At 42.7% G+C, this 21,986-nt stretch overlaps 1 protein-coding gene across 4 annotated transcripts in view; it reads right to left on the bottom strand.

Annotated features, from left to right (window-relative positions):
- Nucleotides 1-21,986, bottom strand: part of LIMA1 (LIM domain and actin binding 1) — a 107,355-nt gene that overhangs the window by 30,793 nt on the left and 54,576 nt on the right. For 3 of the 4 annotated variants that reach the window (XM_008951216.5, XM_034935896.3, XM_024931094.4), the window contains one exon: nt 15,440-15,904. In XM_008951216.5, the coding sequence (XP_008949464.2) occupies nt 15,440-15,904 (465 nt within the window). Of the gene's footprint in view, nt 1-15,439; nt 16,119-21,986 lie in introns of those variants that run through there. The other variant, XM_063593512.1, reaches the window with a different exon arrangement.

The following is a 21,986-nucleotide window of genomic DNA, read 5'->3' as shown; positions in this document are numbered from 1 at the left end:
CAATAATACAAAGTAATTATCCAAAAATATAAATCTATTTTACCCTCCTTTTCAAAATTCTTTCAGCATTCCTACTCACTCCTGAAATTAAACTCGAAGTGCTTAGTAAGTCACAGAAGTCCTGTTCTAGATCTGATCCCTACCGAGCCAGCCTCCTTTGTCCTTTTGTTGCCTTACAAATGCCTGTTCTTTCAAAGACTCAGTGTAAGCACTATGAAGTCTGAGTACCTTGCCAACATAAATTTAGGTAATCTTTCCTCTGTTCTCAAGGTACCTGGTCAAACTGTTGGGTGACTGTCCCTTTACTGCACTGTAAGCTCACTGAGGGCAGAGACCATGCCTTTTGTTCCAGGACTTACAGAAAAGTGGATGACACAGATTTTTTTTTTTTTTGAGACAGAGTCTCACTCCGTCACCCAGGCTGGAGTATAGTGATGTGATCTTGGCTCACTGCAGCCTCCGCCTCCCAGGTTCAAGTGATTCTCCTGCCTCAGCCTCCTGAGTAGCTGGGATTACAGGCGCCTGCCACCATGCTCAGCTAATTTTTATATTTTTAGTAGAGACAGGGTTTCACCATGTTGGCCAGGCTGGTCTCGAACTCCTGACCTCAGGTGATCCGCCCACCTCGGCCTCCCAAAGTGCTGTGATTACAAGCTTGAGCCACTGCGCCTGGCCAACAAAGATTTTTTTAATAAAGTGTTTTGTGATTCCATTAAATTACTACATTTATCTCTGTCATATCTAGGGTAGATCTTTAATGAAAGTTACAAATTATAATTTTTAAGACTGTAGTGTCAAAGAATATTCCCAGACATAGTACACAGGGAGTATGTCATGTTTATTCAGCTTATAATGAGAGCCTTACATCAGATCCTATCATTCAAATCTCAGTTTATTTCCAGACAACTTGAGGTTAAAAAAGATATCTGAAATCCAGTATGACAGGAGATAAGAATAAAACACTTAGCACCCTTTTGAGTTTAACATTAGTAAATAGTTACTAAATCTTTAAGTTCAATGGACTAATCAACTTTACTGTAAAGTTTGAGAAAGTGAGGCTGGGCATGGTGGCTCACACCTGTAAACCCACCATTTTGGGAGGCCAAGGCGGGCAGACTGCTTGAGCTCAGGAATTTGAGACCAGACTGGGCAACATGGTGAGACCCTGTCTCTACTAAAAATACAAAAAATTAGCCAGGTGTGGTCACATGCACCTGCGGTCCCAGCTACTTGGGAGGCTGAGGTGGGAGGATTGCTTGAACCAGGGGGGCAGAGGTTGCAGGGAGCAGAGATCACTCCACTGCACTCCAGCCTGAGAAACAGAGTGAGACCCTGTCTCAAAAAAAAAAAAAAAAGAAAAGAAAAGAAAGTGAACTATCACTTTTACATATTTTTTATACCCCCTCCTTGGAGACAGAAAACATACCACATCAGAAATCAGAGCCAAGGATTGGTCTGTTTATACCACATCAGTAAGAATAGTTTCTTTCAAATTCAATATATATTTAATATATCTCCCAAGGCTAGGCACAGTGGCTCAAGCTTATAATCCTAGCACTTTGGGAGGCTGAGACAGGTGGATCACTTGAGCCCAGGAGTTTGAGACCAGCTTGGGCAGCATGGCAAAACCTTGTCTCTACAAAAAAGATACAAAAGTTAGACTGGGCACGGTGGCTCACGCCTGTAATCCCAGCACTTTGGGAGGCCGAGGCAGAAGGATCATGAGGTCAGGAGTTCGAGACCAGCCTGACCAACATGGTGAAACCCCATCTCTACTAAAAATGCAAAAAAATTAGCCAGGCGTGGTGGCCCGCACCTGTAATCCCAGCTACTCAGGAGGCTGAAGCACGAGAATCGCTTGAACCCAGGAGGCGGAGGTTGCAGTGAGCAGAGATCAGGCCACTGCACTCCAGCCTGGGTGACAAAGCAAGACTCCTTCTCAAAAAAAAACCAAAAGTTAGCTGGGCATTATGGCACGCGCCTGTAGTCCCAGGTACTCAGAAGGCTGCAGTCTCAAAAGCCTGTCTCAAAAGAAATAATAAAAATAAAAATATATTATATACATATTACATATGTGTGTGTGTGTGTGTGTGTGTATAATTTGTCTCCTTGCTGGGTTTGGTGGTTCATGCCTGTAATCCCAACACTTTGGGAGGCTGAGCCAGGAGGATCCTTTGAGCCTAGGAGTTCAAGACTAGCCTGGGCAACATAGGAAGACTCCATCTCTACAAAAAAGAATACAGTGAGCCGTGACCGCACTACTGCATTCCAGCCTGGGTGATGAGTAAGACCCTGCTCAAAAAGTAATAATAATAATTTATATCCAGTCAGCTTTGCAATTTATATTGTTGATTTAAGTCTATTTTTTCTTTCTTTCTTTTTTTTTTTTTTTAAAGTAGAGACAGGGTCTCACCATGTTGCCCAGGCTGGTCTCAAACTCCTGGGCTCAAGGAGCCTCGGCCTCCCAAGGTGCTGGGATTACAGGTGTGGGCCACTGCATCTGGCCTGATTGGGTCTATTTTTAATAAAAACTAAAAGAAGCTGGAACAACACTATCCGTGCTACATCACACACAGGTCAGGCATACTTTCATGAATTATTATACATCCATATGACTCACACAGCTCAACATACTCTTGCTCTAGGAGCAGCCGCTATCTGAAAATGAAGTGGTTGGGTGCGGTGGCTCACACCTGTAATCCCAGCACTTTGGGAGGCCAAGGTGGGTGGATCTCTTGAGGTCAAGAGTTCGAGGCCAGCCTGGCCAACATTGTGAAACTCTGTCTCTACTAAATATACAAAAATTAGCTGGGGTGGCGGTGCGCACCTGTAATCTCAGCTACTCAGGAGGCTGAGGTTGAGAATCACTTGAACTTCGGAGATGGAGGTTGCAGTGAGCAGAAATTGTGCCATTGCTCTCCAGGCTAGGTGACAGAGCGAGACTCCATCTCAAAAAAAAAAAAAAAAAAGAAAGAAAAGAAAAGATAATGAAGATCTTGGTCAAGAGGAAAAGATATGTCTGGCAGGATACCCTCAATCCACATTTTTAATTTTTATTTATTTATTTATTTTGAGATAGAGTCTTACTCTGTCACCCAGGCTGGAATACAGTGGTGTGATCTCAGCTCACTGCAACCCCCACCTCCTAAGCTCACACAATTCTCCTGTCTCAGCCTCCAGAGTAGCTGGGATTACAGGCGTCTGCCACCACACCTAATTATTTGAGTTTTTGGTAGAGTTGGGGTTTCACCATGTTGATCAAGCTGGTCTGAAACTCCTGACCTCAAATGATCTGCCCTCCTTGGCCTCCCAAAGTGCTGGGATGACAGGCGTAAGCCACCGCGCCTGGCCCACCTTTTCATATTGTTTTCAACATACTTCTTATTTGCTGATCATTAAAATAAAGAAAATTCCACATATTTATTCCAAATGCTGCTGCGCTGGAAGATAACCACTACAAAAATTAGAATTTTCAAAACTCAAAATGGGAGAAAGCCTACTGATAAACTTCTTTTGAAAAACCAAAAGGGGCCAGGTGCAGTGGCTCACACCTGTAATCCTAGCACTTTGGGAGGCCGAGGCAGGTGGATCACTTGAGGTCAGGAGTTTGAGACCAGCCTCGCCCACATGGCGAAACCCCATCTCTACTAAAAATACAAAAATTAGCTGAGCATGGTGGCATGTGCCTGTAATCCTAGCTACTGGGGAGGCTGAGGCAGGAGAATCGCTTGAACCAGGGAGGTGGAGGTTGCAGTGGGCCAAGATCACTGCACTCCAGCCTGGGCAACAGAGCAAGACCCCATTTCCAAAAAAAAAAAAAAAAAAAAAAAAAAAGAAAAGAACAACCAAAAGGAAACGGGTTCTGTGTTCTTAATACAGATATTTGCTTTCTGTCAAAGTCCAAGCACAATTCCAAGAATATGTGTTACATGTTACAACCTGCAGAGAGCTGTTTTCTGTCTAGTTGGAGCTACACATCCTTCTCTGTCTTGTGTGAAGTCCTTGCACTGCTGTTATTGGGAGCATAATCATTTAGAACCAGAGCATACACCTTGCCAGGGCAGAGGCTTTCTTTGGTTTTAAATGCATAAAATTTCCCATCTTTGTTAGCTTTTAATTTAAACTGCTGGGTTAAATAAAATAAGGCCCCCTTACCTTTTTTTTGAAGCCTTTTGCTCCATGGGGGTATCAAAACTCTGCATTAATTTATTTCAAGTACTAAAAAAGTACATGAACAAAGCCATTTGGTCTCAGAGAAAAATAGGAAGAGAACTGTCTCTGAAAAATCCCTCATACAGACTGTGGCTCTGAGGAGAAACACAGCTGTGAGGTAAGATGGGTTTTCATGATATCGCAGGTTCAGTGAAGCACAGCATTACTTTCAATATATTTCACCTTTAAACCACTCAAACATTAAGAATAACAAGGCTTGGCTGGGCATGGTGGCTCATGCCTGTAATCCCAGCACTTTGGGAGGCCAAGGCAGGTGGATTACCTGAGGTCAGGAGTTCAAGACCAACCTGGCCAACCTGGTGAAACCCCATCTCTACTAAAAATACAAAAAATTAGCCAGGCATGGTGGTGGACACCTGTAATCCCAGCTACTTGGGAGGCTGAGGCAGGAGAATCGCTTGAACCTGGGAGGCAGAGGTTGCAGCGAGCCGAGATCACGCCATTGCACTCCAGCCTGGGCGACAAGAGCGAAACTCTGCCCACCCCCCCCCCAAAAAAAAAAAAAAAAAGAATAACAACAAGGCTGGGCGTGGTAGCTCACGCCTATAATCCCAGCACTTTGGGAGGCAGAGGCAGGAGGGTTGCTTGAGGCCAGGAGTTTGAGACCAGCCTGGGCAACATGGTGAGACCCTGTCTCTGCTTTAAAAAAAAAAAAAAAAAAAAAAAAAATTAGCCAGGCATAGTGGTGATGCCTGCAGTCCCAGCTACTCCGGAGGCTGAAGTGGGATGATTGGTTGAGTCCAGGAAGTCGAGGCTGTAGTGACCTATGATTGTGCCAGGGCACTCCAGCCTGGACGATATAACAAGGCCCTGTCTCAAAAGCAAGCAAACAAACAAACAAAAATGATCTCAAATGCATTTAAGATGAGTTTTATGATCCACATTTTCCAAGTGGTAATCTGAGGTACAGGAAGAAGGAGGGGTTTCCTCCAATATTTCTCAAGGAAGTAAAGGAACACAAAACACACACACACACACATACACACACACGAAATCTGATACCAAAATACTCTTCTGTAACAGACTTTTATCACATTTTAGCTCTTTTTACTCAGACACTTGAGGGAGCCTTAATCATTCTAATGTCAAGGAAAGAGAATAGACAAGATACTTTTAAGACTTTCTGGAATTTCCTGAGGCCTGGCCTCACCCCACCCTGAAGTCCTCCTTCCTGTCAGCTGACAATAACTCTTGTTAGTATGAACATCCCTTAAATATTCTCTGTGAATCCATAAATCAAATGCACCAAGATGTACTAGTAAGAGGATAAAAGTTTGGGGCTTTTAGACAGTAGTCTGTAGAATTTTTTTCTGTATTTTTTAAAACAGAAATAAAGTAAGTTAGATTCTAAATAAGTAACAAAGCAGGATTTCCTGTCTTTTCTACACCTATCTTCAGAAAAAATTATCTTTAAAAGCTGATTCTCAACACTTTAATTTACTGAGAGTCCCCTACCTCACTTAGCCACTTCCTTCAACCTTTCAACTTCAGCTTCCTTTGGACGCTGTCATCTCACCAAAGTCAAGGGCAGAGGAAGGTTGGCTTTTAGGGAAAAATGGAACTCTGCTGAACTATGCATGGAAATCGGGGCATAGATAAAACCTAGCCTTGATTTATTAAAGTATTGAGAGAAAAATTTCTTTCTTCAGGGACTCTCTTAGAAAGAGAGTTAATGTAAGTAAAATAATACACATAAAAAGAGATTTATCTCCAGGTGGTAGGATTTCTCTACATTTTTTGTATTCCCAAGCATTCTACAAATACTTTGTGTTAGTCTTACAATTAGGAAAAGAAAAAAAAAAAGAAAGGATAACAAGTCATATCTATTAATTTAAGTAGACAAAAATGGTAAAACCAAATGCTAATGCTTTGGGGAATGTGTCCTTATATTGTACTAGTGGTGTTATAATCTTGAGAACAAGCTGAAAATATATAAGAATAAACAATAAATCATATCTTTTGATGTAAGAACAATGTTTAATGAATTATATCTTTTTAATTTTATTTTTTATTTTTTTTGAGACAAAGTCTTGCTCTGTCGCCCAGGATGGAGTGCAGTGGTATGATCTCAGCTCACTGCAACCTCTGCCTCCCAGGTTCAGGCAATTCTCTTGCCTCAGGCTTCTGAGTAGCTGGGATTTCAGGCACATGTCACCATGCCAGGCTAATTTTTGTATTTTTAATAGAGATGGGGTTTGCCATGTTGGCTAGGCTGGTCTCGAACTCCTGACCTCAAGTGCTGGGATTACAAGTGTGCCTTGTGCCTTGGCCTCCCAAAGTGCTGGGATTACAAGTGTGAGCCACCACGCCAGGCCCCAAACTCACAAGCTTCTAACTCCAGTGCTTTCATTCATATCTCTTGCATTCCAATGTATTTCTTCTGTTCACTGTCCTGATGCTTTTCAATTAGTTAAGCATAAACTGTGGGAAGACAGAGTTAAAGTCTTTGAGAACATAGCTGTTTTTATGTTTTCAATTTTTGCCAGTTTCCTTAGATTTCAAAGATATGTAGGGCCCATTGTTTCTATCCAATAAATAGTTATTATAATATCCATGAAGATAGTGTTATATGGTAGAAGGGGTACTACCCAATTTCAATCCTGTTCTGATATTAATTAGCCACATGCCATGGGGCATATCAATTAACTTCTCTGACCTCATCTAATCGCATCTGTAAAATTGGGATTGTAAAGTTCTAACTGACTGAGGGCAGTGAGCTGGATTAAATAACTTCTTAAACTCTCTTAAGGTTCTAGGATCTATATGTCAACAATTTTGATAGCGATTTCTCACTCATTGTAACTCACTGATGAGTTAGAATGAGTTAGAAGGCTAGAGGAAATGACTTGTAAATATATTCATCTGGATACACACCTGTGTTGTCTAATTTAGGAATGAGCCCACTAGCAGGAAGACAAAGGTAGTAATATTTGTACTGGGGGGAGATGAAGTCTTTCTAGCCCCCTTGAAGTCTAATATAGCCAACATTGCTTAAAGAATATTCCAGTCCCCCGACATTGCTTGTTGATATGTTTTACTATAATGAAACTGGTTAAAAACCAGTACATAGTTAGTGGACATGAAAGTAAGCAGAGAAGAAGAGATGAGTGGTCTCTAGCTGGCACATCAAGGACAGTCATTTAGGGCAAGGAACAGTTAAAAAGATTGGAATTCTTTGACTGCATCTTTACCCTGGATCAATTATTATCTTACCCCACACACACACACACACACACACAAGAGATTACTCAGAGTTATTAAGAGTAAATAAAAAATTTATGCTGATATGTAGTCTTTACAAGAAATGTACCACTATAAATAGATGTCAGTCAAAATAATGCTGAGGATAGCCTTATTTACATTTTTGAAATGACAAGAGAAGCTACAAACTATAGGTGAATATGCTAAATCAGCAAAAAGTTAGTTTTACCAAGATATGTAAGGAAGAATGCATTGATAGGAAAACAAAGACAATTCTTGTGTACAATTAACAATAACATGCAAAACCAATTATCCACATTTAAAGCACTAGCAATGTATCTATTGAAGATTAAATGTTAGGTCAAGGTAAAAGTCAAGATTCACTGACAGGCAAATTAAAGATATACTCCCTTACATTGAGATGACTGTATAGACTCCACATTGATGTTAATAGTTATTCAAATACCTTTCCTCCCCAAACTTACTTTAAAATTTTAACTTAAAACCATGCAATTTGGCTGGGCGCAGTGGCTCACACCTATAATCCCAGCATTTTGGGAGGCCAAGGTGGGGGGATCACAAGGTCAGGAGTTCAAGACCAGCCTGACCCACACGGTGAAACCCAGTCTCTACTAAAAACACAAAAATTAGCTGGTGTGGTGGCATGCGCCTGTAATCTCAGCCACTCAGGAGGCTGAGGCAGAATCACTTGAACCCGGGAGGTGGAGGTTGCAGTGAGCTGGGATTGTGCCACTGCACTCCAGCCTGGGCGACAGAGCAAACAAACAAACAAACAAACAAAACTATGCAATTAATACAATTATGAACATCCTCAGAATTGTATTCTTCTTGGGATATAATTCTAAATAAGACATATTCAGAAAGCAGAAGAAAATTTTTTATCTTAACGTTAAGTAGATAAAGGAACCATACAATTATTAACTAAGAGGAAGATAAGATGTTATGAATAATTTCTGCAACAATCTGGGGATTCCCTATGGACACCTACCCATTCATCAAGAAGGCCTATATAAATTATTTCTTTGATGCAGATTACAAATTGTCTATGAATAAGTACCTGATGAACAGAGATCATCACACTTTAGCTTGGTTGCCTTACTCTCTAAAGACTCATTCTACTACATCAGCGCATATACGCTCTTATGTACGAGTGTTATGCAAAACTAAACAAAATACCAAGTGTCACTTCCAGGAACTTACAAGAAGAAAAACCACAAAGATGTTGGAACAAGTGAAGTTTTTGTTGGCATTTTGATGCTATCTATACATATCATGATCCTGGTGATAAGAAGAACTGAAATTCAGAGGGAAGCTGAAGGGCTGGGAGTCTACGGGGAGAGGTCACAAACAAGAGAAAAGGGTGATGAGTCAAAGGAAACTTCCTTTGTTATTTTATATATGTCTATTTTACCTGAATATATTGCTTTATTTATTTTATTTATTTATTTATTTTTTTGAGACAGTCTTGCTCTGTCGCCCAGGCTGGAGTGCAGTGGCGCAATCTCGGCTCACTGCAAGCTCCGCCTCCTGGGTTCACGCCATTCTCCTGCCTCAGCCTTCCGAGTAGCTGGGACTACAGGCGCCCGCCACCACGCCCGGCTAATTTTTTTTTTTGTATTTTTAGTAGAGACGGGGTTTCACCGTGTTATCCAGGATGGTCTTGATCTCCTGACCTCGTGATCCGCCTGCCTCGGCCTCCCAAAGTGCTGGGATTACAGGCGTGAGCCACCGCGCCTGGCCTGCTTTATTTTTATAATATAAAATCCCAGCACTTTGGAAGGCCGAGGTGGGTGGATCACTTGAGGCTGGGAGTTCGAGACCAGCCTGGCCAACATGGCAAAACCCCGTCTCTACTAAAAATACAAAAATTAGCCGGACTTCGTGGTGCACACTTGTAATCCCAGCTACTCAGGAGGCTGAGGCAGAGAATTGCTTGAACCTGGGAGGCTGCAGTGAGCTGAGATGGTGCCACTGCACTCCAGCCTGGGCAACAGAGCAAGGCTGTCTCAAAAAAAAAAAAGGCAACATGACAATAACTAAACATGGGTCATAACTAGTTGGTCAGTTATCTTTTTCATAAAAGGCTGTCCTGAATGGTTATCTTGGCCACCTAAAATCCAGATTAATACATATAAGGAATTAGGAATGCTAAACCACATTCGCTAAGTGTCACCGTGGCATTTCTTTTCTTTTCGAGAGAAGTTTCGCTCTTGCTGCCCAGGCTGGGATGCAATGGTGTCATCTCAGCTCACTGCAAACTCTGCCTTCTGGGTTCAAGTGATTCTTCTGCCACAGCCTCTTGAGCAGCTGGGATTACAGACATGCACCACCATCTCCAGCTAATTTTTGTATTTTTAGTAGAGATGGGGTTTCTCCATGTTGGTCAGGCTGGTCTCGAACTCTCGACCTCAGGTGATCCACCTGCCTTGGCCTCCCAAAGTGCTGGAATTACAGGCGTGAGCCACTGCTCCCGGCCCACTGTGGCATTTCTTTTGACGATAGGTTACATTAATCCATATACCACTCATTCACTCATAGGATGTAGAACCATCACATTCAGGCTGGGCGCGGTAGCACTTCGGGAGGCTGAGGGGGGCAGATCACCTGAGGTCAGGAGTTCAAGACCAGCCTATCCAACATAGTGAAACCCCATCTCTACTAAAAATACAAAAAAAGTTAGCCAGGAATGGCAGCGGACACCTGTAATCCCAGCTACTCGGAGGCTAAGGCAGGAGAATTGCTTGAACCTAGGAGACAGAGGTTGCAGTGAGTCAAGATCGTGCCACTGCACCCCATCCTGGGCAATAGAATGAGACTCTGTTTCAAAAATAAATAAATAAAACCATCATATTTAGCTAAACCACCTGACCTAAATAACCTATCTATTCATCAAACGTAGAGAATAAATGAGAAATAGGCTTTAATCAATTTTCATTATTTGGAAGGCAGCTATGCTTACCACTATACCACCAATGCCACCTTCCTTTTATTAAATAAATACTACGAACTAAGTTATTGACCACTAGGGTATAAAAACATCCTTACTTTTCTTCTTGAATTTATAAAAATAAGTTTTTATTTTTGCCTTATCTAGTAGCAAACATAAAACTATCCTGACTTAAAAAGCCAACATTGTTCTTTCTCCTATTTTTTCCTTGGATCACAAGTTCATATACAGTCAAGCAAGCACCCCAAAAACCCCAGAATTGAAAACAGGTGTATTCCCTTCAGAAAAATCAAAGCTAGAATGTTTAGCTATTAAAGTGTTCCTCTCCAGACTGAGATCAAGTGACTTCACTGCAGTGGCTCAAGAGTGGCTGACTCCCTCCTTCCAAATCAGCCCATCATAGAACACCTATTGCTAAATAGCAAAAGCCAGAGGCTTAGACTGGATCCCTCATAATTGGAGACTTCAAAGTGTTCAGAACTTCAAGCCTGGCCTATGAAGTAAAATCTTCTTTTTTTTTTTTTTTTTAAGTACAATTGCAATTTTATTTTTCTCCAGAGGCTAGTTTTTCTTCAGTCCTTAAGAACTCTGCTCCTTATATGGGCTTCGGTGGCAGTCATGGGGCAGCACCGCAGGTCTACAGTGGGGTGGAGGTGTTCGGTCCTTGCGGGCTTCATGACCTTGATTCCTGGCGGTCGTGGGGCAGCACCCGCAGGTCTACAGTGGGGGGAAGGTGTTCGATCCTTGCGGGCTTCATGACCTTGATTCCTGACTACCGTGCTGTGAATGGCACAACTCACACAGTAATGTAGCTTCACATCCAGCCTGGGAAGTACACAGGCATCTAGGACGCTCACTTCAGAAATATCGCTGACTGCTGCAGCCTCTACATTTCAAGCATTTCAAGAGATGAATTTCTTTTCTTTTCTTTTCTTTTTTTTTTTTTTTTGAGACGGAGTCTCACTCTTGCCCAGGCTGGAGTGCAGTGGCGCGATCTCGGCTCACTGCAAGCTCTGCCTCCCGGGTTCACGCCATTCTCCTGCCTCAGCCTCCCGAGTAGCTGGGACTACAGGCGCCCGCCACCACGCCCAGCTAATTTTTTTGTGTTTTTAGTAGAGACAGGGTTTCACCGTGTTAGCCAGGATGGTCTCAATCTCCTGACCTCGTGATCCGCCCGCCTCAGCCTCCCAAAGTGCTGGGATTACAGGCGTGAGCCACCGTGCCCGGCCTATGATGAATTTCTTAATAAGCCTTGTCATTGGGCACACAATGGGCACAGTTTATGCAGCAAATTGGCTGCAGTGAATAGCGTACACCTGGTTGCGGCCCTCTTTGGCGTGACCATTGTTTCTTCTTTTCTTTGTCATCTTGGAGGTACAGGCCCAAGAAAGATGAAGTAAAAATCTTAATTTGAGGGTGACTAAATGAGTGCTTCAAGACCACTTACCCCAAATCCACATTCTGCAAGACAGTTCAAGAAAAAAGGCAAAGTAGCCGTCTACCTCAAGGCTATGGGCTCCACAGTACTTAGCACAGCTGTACCCAAGTGTAAACACTTCCCATGGTGTGCTTCTTCCCTGTCTCCCAGGTTAGGCACAATGATGCCAAGGTGCTCTGTCATTGACACTCTCATCCTTTAAGAATTTCAGGCTGGGTGTGGTGGCTCATGCCTGTAATTTCACCAGCTTGGGAGGCCAAGGCAGGAGGATCACTTGAGCCCAGGAGTTTAAGAACAGTCTGGGCAACATAGCGAAACCCTGTCTCCATAAAAAATTTTAAAAATTAGCTGAGAGTGGTGGTACACACCTGTGGCCCCAGCTATTTGGGAGGCTGAGGCAGGGGGGTCAAGGCTGCAGTGAGCCATAACTGTACCACTGTACTCCTCCAGCCTGGGCAACAGAGTTAAGACCCTATCTCCATAAAAAAAAAAAAAAAAAAAAAACGCATTTCAAACAATAACAGCAGTTTAATTCTTCCTTTGGAATCTAGGTAAAACTGGTCTTCTCTATAAAGTCTACTATGTTCTGGTCTCATTTCAAAAAGTATAAACACACTGAAGTTAAAACATGAAATATTAAGAATAAAAGATTCAAAAAGTAGCAGTTGGGGGATGAGTATTCCAAGGTTTGAGTATAAGATTGGCTGTGAGACTATACAGGTAGGTTGAGCTCAGACTATAGAATACCTGACAGAACTGTTAAAAATAATCTAGACTGAGACTGGGCGTGGTGGCTCATGCCTGTAATCCCAGCTCTTTGGGAGGCTGAGGCAGGCAGATCACCTGAGGTCAGGAGTTCAAGACCAGCCTGACCAATATGATGAAACTCCGTCTCTACTAAACATACAAAAATTAGCTGGGCGTGGTGGCGGGCGCCTATAATCCCAGCTATTTGGGAGGCTGAGGCAGGAGAATTATTTGAACCTGGGAGATGGAGGTTGCAGTGAGCCGAGATCGCACCAATACACTCCAGACTGAGTAACAGTGAGAGATTCTGTCTCAAAAATAAATAAATAAATAAATAAATATAATCTAGACTGTTTTCAGTATGGACAATGATGCTTATTTACAAACAGCAATAAAACCAAGGGTGGCTGTGTTTTCCACTCCCTAAGCAGTCCATTAAGTGACAAATCAGGAAATTAAAAATGGCACACACAAAAAGCAATGAAACCTAGAAGCCCAGGTGAATCTTATGTCTCTTCCATCTTCTTGTTTTTAAGGGACAGGGATCTTACTGTGTTGCCCAGGCTGGAGTACAGTGGCGATCATGGCTCACTGCAACCTCAAACTCTCATGCTCAAGCAATCCTCTGCCTCAGCCTCCTAAGTAGCTGGGACTATCAATGCATACTACCACACCTGGCTAATTTTTAAATTTTTAGTAGAGACGAGGTCTGGCTATGTTGCCCAGGCTGGTCTCAAACTCCTGGGCACAAGCAATCCTCCTGCCTTGGGCCTCCCTAAATTCTGGAATTACAGATGTAAGCCACTGTGCCCAGCCTCTTCCATCTTCCTATACCTTTAGCAATCAATCTGGTGGCCCAGTGCTATCAGCCATCTAGTAGGATCTTTATTTTTATTTTTATATATTTTTTGAGACAGAGTCTCACTCTGTTGCCCAGGCTGGAGTGCAGTGGCATGATCTCGGCTCACTGCATCCTCCACCTCCCAGGTTCAAGTGATTCTCCTGCCTCAGCCTCCCAAGTAGCTGGGACTACCAGCACATGCCACCATGCCTGGCTAATTTTTGTATTTTTAGTGGAGACGGGGTTTCACCATGTTGGCCAGGCTGGTCTCGAACTCCTGGCCACAAGTGATCCCTCAACCTCTGCCTCCCAAAATGCTGGGATTACAGGCTTGAGCCACCACGCCCGGACTAGTAAGATCTTATATGGAAAGTTTTTCTCCTCTCCAAGCAGCCTTAGGGAGATAGGCTTGTTCTGACCCATATCTCACAGATATTTATGAGAAAAAGTGTCTCACCATATCCTTACACATAATCAGCATTTTTGTCTGCTACAGTCCCAGTCATTTCCTACCTTTGGCCAGTTTCAACATGCAGCAGCCTTTTACACTGAATCTACATTGTGTGTACTGGCATGACATCAGCTGTCCTGTTCCGAGCAGGGTCTGGGAGGAGGAGACTTACAATGGTGCTTTGAGTCACAACAAAACCCCTTCCTCTCTATTTAGGATTTCTGACATTTTTTCCTTCCACTTAAAATTCTTCTTCCCATTTAAATAAAAAAATTTTTTAAATTAAAACCATAAAGGGGAAAGAAGGAGTTGGCAGGACTAAAGGTCTAAAAACTTGAGAGGGAAGAGAGTTAAGCAAAGTTATAAAACTGCTTTGTGGTTACATCTCTTGCCAACTGGTTTCACTGTTAAAGTAGAGCTAAAGCTCATGCACAGAGAAGTGTTGTAGCTTTACACATCGTCAAAAACTCGCACAACTTCAAACATGACCCGCAAACATTCAAGAACTTTTCTAATTCTAAGCAGAAAAGCGACTGGCACTGCAAGTCATGGGAAGGGATTGACAATATCACACCTAATATAACTGAAGACTACAGGATGAGTTATTTTTTATCTCAGAAAGAATGCTTAATATTATTATATTACTTTCCAAACATAGGGACTTGGGCCAAATATTTAGCTTAAAAAAAATCCAGCTTTCCCATCTAGGTGGAATCTAGAGTAACAGATGGTTTTGCTCCCCATCAGGTCTGTTTATTTCATTATAACAACTGTTGTAACGAACCATCCCCATGTACAAAGCCAGATATATAGGAAAGTATGAGAAAACTGGAAAAATTTACCAGCTCTGTGGCCTCTGGATTGTGTTATAAATCACCAGCATATGTAACTCATTTTCTAGTTAAGTAATTCCCTCTGGGGACGAGGTCTGCAATCCACATGAAGGATCAAATTTCATTAGCAGTTGTAGGAAAACGCAACCCTGTGCATTTGCAAGTCAAAACTCCCGAAAGCTATAGCTAGTCTGGCTATCTTCATTGATTTTGCCTGAGAGAGGATTTTAGCTGATAGAAAACATTTGTTGGAAGGCACAGATGAGGAAGTTGAGAAGAAGAGAACGGATTCAGCTAGCAGAGACAAGTAAGCCTCAGTCTTAATGTTAAACTCCGGCCTTAACACTCAGTCTGCAGCTGTGTCCAAGCAGAGAGCTATTCGGCAGTAATTCCACCCCCAAAGCTACAAATGATAAAGAACACAGGAAGACAATTTAAAAGGGCAAGTGTACAAAAACACATAATCCAATCGGTATTAAACTCTCTTCATTTCTAGATACCAATTTGAATCCCAGTGTGAACTTGATTTAACATGAAATTGTGTCAGAGACTCACAAATCTTAGCATCTATGTAAATAATGCATTTGAGAGACTATTAACTTATCTAACTGGAATCAAGACATACTGACCACATATTCGCCTCTACTCAAAATAGCTAGATTGGAAAAACAGCTTTGTTTAGTGCTTGAATTGGCTTTCTCAAGTTTCAAACCCGCCCAATTCTTACCTTAGTTTGAGTTGGTTCACCTTTCTCAAACATCATCTTAAGCCTGTTCAGCGGAACATTATATTTCTCTATTTTGCCCGAAGTGTCTGTGTTTTCACTGATTTCTGATTTTTCTACTTCATGCCTGGATTCTCCTAGACAATTTTCCATTTTTTTACTTTCTGTTGAGTGGTCTTTAAGATCCTCACCGTCCTTGATGTGGGGATATCGACCCTGAACGAGGGCTTCAGGAGGTGACCTGAGTCTAGATCTGGGGTGGATTTGTTCTTCTTGGTCAGCTTTGGCTCCAGAAGCAGCGTGGCTTGTCACTTCAGCAGGAGGATGGTCTGCTCTGTGCCTAATCTCAGTGCTGCTGTTCCGTAGAGAGTCTGTGTGAGACTCTGCTCCCAGCCCTGGGTTCTCCCACTTCTTCTTTAACACAGTCAGGGTCCCCTTTCTAAAGTGCTGGGAGAGATTTTCGGTGTTCTAGAAGAACAAGAAGTAGATGCCAGTTATAACTTGCCTGCTGAAACATTCAAACATGTTGTTCTTTGTAAAATGAAAGTTAAAACTCCAAGCTGCTCCTGGTCCACTGCTGTTTCAGACAGCTGTGAACAGTTACAGCCTTGCCACATGGAGAAAGCATCCACCCGGGAGAGGGAGAGGGGAAGAGAGAAAAAGTCAGGAGCTGAAGCAGGAAGTGATAAAACAGGATGGCCTTATAAGGACAAAATGAGAAGAAAGGCAAGCCCAGCTCTAATGATAGTTACATGCGAAACAAGAGATTTTTACCCAAAGATTAATGGGGAAAAAAACAAGAAAGAAAAAGCAAAATACAAGTGCTTGAAACACTGTAACTACACATCAGCAAAGTTCATCATTACCTGCCATAAAATAACATGGTAAATTCTGCTGGGTTTTTTTTTCTTCTTTTAAATAAGACAAAGATGCAGGATAGTTGCAGGATAGTTGAAACTATACCATTAATTACGGATAGTGGCAGCAAGGATTGAAACAATTTGTAGAACCCTGGAGAAGTCCCCAGACTTTCCAAGTATTTGCATAAATATTTAGTTATATCTGACATAATTTACATGCATATGAGCAGTCAAATTTTATTTTTCATAAGAATTTAATCTTTTTTTTTTTCCCTGCTCTTCTCTACAAGTTTATCTGTGTATAAATTTTCACTTATCAGGGCCAGGCACGGTGGCTCACGCCTGTAATCCCAGCACTTTGGGAGGCCGAGGCCGGCGGATCACAAGGTCAGGAGTTTAAGACCAGCCAGACCAACATGGAGAAACCCTGTCTCTAAAAAAAATACAAAAATTAACTGGGCGCAGTGGTGCATGCCCATAGTCCCAGCTACTCTGGAGGCTGAAGCAGGAGAATCGCTTGAACTTGGGAAATGGAGGTTGCAGTGAGCCAAGACTGTGCCACTACACTCCAGCCTGGGTGACAAAGTGAGACGCCATCCCCCAACCAAAAAAAAAAAAAAAAAAAAATTTTCAGTTATCAAGAAATTCACTGTATTACAGATCCTCTGGCTGTAAAATATGCAGGCTTCAAATGCAAATACCACTACTTATCACTCAGATGATCAAAGGACACATATTTACATATCTAAGAGAGTTCACTTTCACTAGGGCCAAAAATGGAATTAATTTATACATGTAAGACAGACTGAAAACAACCTGGAAATTGTCACTGTTGTTCCATAATAGAGGAAACACGCTTGTTGAAAATTAAATGTCCCGGCTGGGCGCAGTGGCTCATGCCTGTAATCCCAGCACTTTGGGAGGCCGAGGCGGGTGGATCACCTGAGGTCAGGAGTTCGTGACCAGCCCGGCCAACACAGTGAAACCACGTCTCTACTAAAAATACAAAAAATAGCTGGGTGTGGTGGCACGCGCCTGTAGTCCCAGCTACTCAGGAGGCTGAGGCAGAAAAATGGCTTCAACCTGGGAGGCGGAGGTTGCAGTGAGCCCAAATCGCGCCACTGCACTCCAGTCCGGGTGACAGAGTGAGACTCTGTCTCAAAAAAAAAAAGAAAAATTAAATTAAATTAAATGTCCCGTACTTTGAAAGGACTGTACTCCTAAATAAATTGAACAGCACCACCTTCCCAACAAACTGCAAACTCCAATACCTTCTCTCCTGTAGTCTGTGACTCACCAGTCTTTCAACTAAGAAAGAAAGGACAAACAACCTAGGAATTAAACAGGATTAGCAGCTATTTTGGGAATTAAGTCTCTCACCCTATTACTCTTCTGAATATACTCTTGAAAGCCACTTCATCAAGTAGAAATAAGGCTTGAAAAGAAATTATAGAACTGCTTGATTCTAGTGTTTAAATTTTAGCTTACAAAATGATCCATTGGGGGAAGAATGTATGCATCAGAGATATAAGAAGCTTAAAAAGTTTTCTTGCTGGAAAAGAGGGAATTACAGAACAGCTCCAGAAGCTGGTTCTACCCTAACTGTCAGCAGCATTCTTGGCTCTGTAAGGTCTCGTGCCACACAATGGATGAGTCATCTAGGTCTCTGACTTCACCTGCCCTTACTGTAACCACACAGGAGCCCTGACAATCAAAGTGGCACTTTGCCTTGGTAAGTGGACACTGTTTTTCTCAGATACCTATCATGTGATCAAAGTATACTTATTGACATGAAAAGATGCTCATAGGATACTTTTGAATGAAGAAAGCAAATTATAAGACAGCATGATCCTATTTTAATTTTTTTTAGAGACAGGGTCTCGCTCTGTCACCCAGGCTGAAATGCAGTGGTGTAATCATAGCTCACTGCAGCTGTTTGACTTCCTGGGCTCAAGTGATCCTCCTACCTCAGCCTCCTGAGTAGCTAGGACTACAGGTGTATGTCAGCATGCCTGGCATTTTTTTTTTTTTTGAGACGGAGTTTCACTCTTGTTGCACAGGCTGGAGTGCAATGGCGTGATCTCGGCTCACTGCAACCTCGGCCTCCCGGATTCAAGCAATTCTCATGCCTCAGCCTCCTGAGTAGCTGGGATTACAGGCATGCGCCACCATACCTGGCTAATTTTGTATTTTTAGTAGAGACGGGGTTTCTCCATGTTGGTCAGGCTGGTCTCGAACTCCCAGCCTCAGGTGATCTGCCTGCCTCGGCCTCCCAAAGTGCTGGGATTACAGGCATGAGCCACTGCGCCTGGCCCCAACTGTCTCTTTAAAATGTTCATAACATTATCTTATTTTTAATTTATTATTTTTCTCAATTACAAAAGTAATAACTTATTGGGGGAAAAACTCTCAATCAATATAGAAATATGTACCCGACATGAATAGATGCTATAATACATGCCATTTTCCCTACTTGACTCCCCACCTCTCCCAACCTAGATACCCAGTCCTGACAATTTATATGGTATATATGTTGTCTTTTTTTTCTATTTTGTACACTATATGTATTTTTTTGTACAAAATCATACTGTACTTACTGTTCTACACTTTGCATTTAATCACTTAATGTGCTTTTGATATCTTTTCATGCCCATACATGAAATCTTCAATCTTTTTTTCTTTTTGAGACGGAGTCTCACTCTGTCACCCAGGCTAGAGTGTAGTGGCACGATCTCGGTTCACTGCAACCTCTGCCTCCCAGTTTCCAGCAGTTCTCTTGCCTCAGCCTCTCAAGTAGCTGGGCTTACAGGAACATACTACCATGCCGGCTAATTTTTGTGTTATTAGTAGAGACGGGGTTTCACCATGTTGGCCAGGCTGGTCCTGATCTCAGGTGATCTACCTGCCTTGGCCTCCCAAAGTGCTGGGATTATAGGTGTAAGCCACCACGCCTGGCCAAAATCTTAATAACCATATAGTATATTATACTGTATGTGCAATTACCATTCCCCCACTGATGAATATATGTATTGCTCAAAATTATTTGCCAACTGTTTAGATTACAATTTATATCTCATTATTACTTTAATTTACATTTATCTGATCATCAGTGAGGCTAAGCATTTTTTTACACTGTTACTTCTTTGTTATCTATTTTATTTATTTATTTACTTATTTATTTTTGAGACAGGGTCTTGCTCTATTGCCCATGCTAGAGTGCAGTGGCATGATCACGGCTCACTGCAGCCTTGACCTCCTGGGCTCAAGTGATCCTGCCACCTCTGCCTCCCAAGTATCTGGGACCACAGGCCCATGCCACCATGCCCAGCTAAATTTTTAAAATTTTTATAGAGAGGGTTCTCACGATGTTGCCCAGGCTCAAACTCCCAGGCTCAAGTGATCCTCCCACCTCGGCCTCCCAAAGTGTGGGGATCACAGGTGTGAGCTACCATGCCCACCCTCTTCTTTAAATACCTATTCACGTCCACTTACCTCAACTGCTAAAAGCACTGGAGGCTTCTGCTTTATTTTATCTCACTATAGCATCTGACATTACTGACCACTCTCCCTGGTAAAAATTGCTTCCAACTTTTCTGTGATACCCCTTTTTCTTAGATTTCTTCCCATTTTGAGATGCAAGAAGGGTGTAGAAAAAAACAATAATGAAAAAAAGATTTCACTGGGCGCAGTGGCTCACACCTGTAGTCCTGGCACTTTGGGAGGCCGAGGCGGGCGGATCACAAGGTCAAGAGATTGAGACCATCCTGGCCAACATGGTGAAACCCTGTCTCTACTACAAATACAAAAATTAGGTGGGCGTGGTGGCGTGCGCCTGTAATCCTACCTACTCGGGAGGCTGAGGCAGGAGAATCGCTTGAACCCGGGAGGCGGAGGTTGCAGTGAGCTGTGATCATGCCACTGCACTCCAGCCTGGCGAAAGAGCAAGATTCCATATGAAAAAAAAAAAAAAAAAAGATTTCTTCTCATTTATCTGGCCACTACTCAGTTTCATAATTTAGTAATTCTTTTTCTTTCTTTTTTTTTTTTTTACAGGTTTCTCCTCCTCTGTCCCTCCCTTATATGGTGGGGTCCCTCAGGGTTTTTGTCTTAGGTCTTCTGCTTTGCTTACTTTACATATTCTCTGTATATGATGTTATTAATCCCGATTTCACCCACCATATAGATTATAGTATCAACAAATACATAGACAGATGTATACTGTGTATCTATATAGACAGAGTTATAGAACTTATCTCTAGACAGACATCTCTCCTTTTCTACCAATTCTACCTGGAAGTGCTAGAGGCATCTTAAACTCCTTCTTGATTAAGGTTGAAGTCTTCACTTTCTTTTTTCTTTTCTTTTTTTTTTTTTTTTGAGATGGAGTCTTGCTCTGTCACCCAGGCTGGAGTGCAGTGGTGCAATCTCGGCTCACCACAGCCTCTGCCTCCTGGGTTCAAGCAATTCTCCTGCCTCAGTCTCCCGAGTAGCTGGGATTACAGGCGTGAGCCACCAAGCCCGGCTAATTTTTTGTATTTTTAGTAGAGATGGGGTTTCACCATGTTGGCTAAGCTGGTCTCGAACTCCTGACCTCAGGTGATCCACCCGCCTCAGCCGGGATTACAGATGTGAGCCACCATGCCAGGCCCGAAGTCTTCCCTTTACTCCTCACTCTCTAACCTGTTTCTTTTCTTGAATTGTCTATCTTGGTGAATGCGACAACCATCTTTTCATCTGTCAAGTAGGCCTGTTCTCTTATGCCTTCATGCTGTGCGTGTGCTGCTTCCTCCATCTAGAATACAAAGATTCTGCCACTCCCTGTCGCCTCTGCTTAGCTAATTCCTCTTGGTCCTTTAGGGTTGAGTCAGGCACTGCCTCTTCTGGGAAGCCTTTCTAGATGTAGCACAGTTCAGGTCCCTCCTAAATTCTCCCCCAGCCCACTCTGAGTATTTATTTGATATGGTAATTTTTTTTTCTTTTTTTTTTTTTTTGAGACGGAGTCTCGCTCTGTCACCCAGGCTGGAGTGTGGAGTGCAGTGGCGCAGTCTTGGCTCACTGCAAGCTCCGCCTCCTGGGTTCATGCCATTCTCCTGCCTCAGCCTCCCGAGTAGCTAGGACTACAGGCGCCCGCCACCGTGCCCGGCTAATTTTTGTATTTTTAGTAGAGACGGGGTTTCACCGTGTTAGCCAGGATGGTCTCGATCTCCTGACCTTGTGATCTGCCCGCCTCGGCCTCCCAAAGTGCTGGGATTACAGGCTTGAGCCACCGCGCCCGGCCTGATATGGTACTTATCACACCTGGGTTGTAATTCTATTTTCCAAATTCTAAACAGTCCCTTTGGAGGTAGAGAATACATCTTATTCTTCTTGTGTCTTCAGGAGCTGGAACATAAGAGATGCTCCACAGATGATTGTCTATACTCGTGGGGTCAACTTCTCTTAACCCACTGTCTTGAACCTAGTCCAATTCAGGCCTCTATTCTACCACTCCCAAACAACACAAGATGACCAATGACCTTCATGTTGCCAAATCCGATGGTCAATTCTCAGCTTACCTGTGTGTTTGATTCTGTTAACTCCCCTTCTAGAAACACTTTCTTCACTTGGCTTCTGGCACTTGTTTCCTCTGCTGGTTACTCCTTATATCTCCAACCTTTAAACACCAAGGTGCCCCGAGCTAAGTCATGAGA

This window comes from Pan paniscus, chromosome 10, assembly GCF_029289425.2.
Source record: "Pan paniscus chromosome 10, NHGRI_mPanPan1-v2.0_pri, whole genome shotgun sequence".
In the NCBI taxonomy this organism is placed as follows: domain Eukaryota; kingdom Metazoa; phylum Chordata; class Mammalia; order Primates; family Hominidae; genus Pan; species Pan paniscus.
This window is presented reverse-complemented; position numbering and strand designations above follow the sequence as displayed.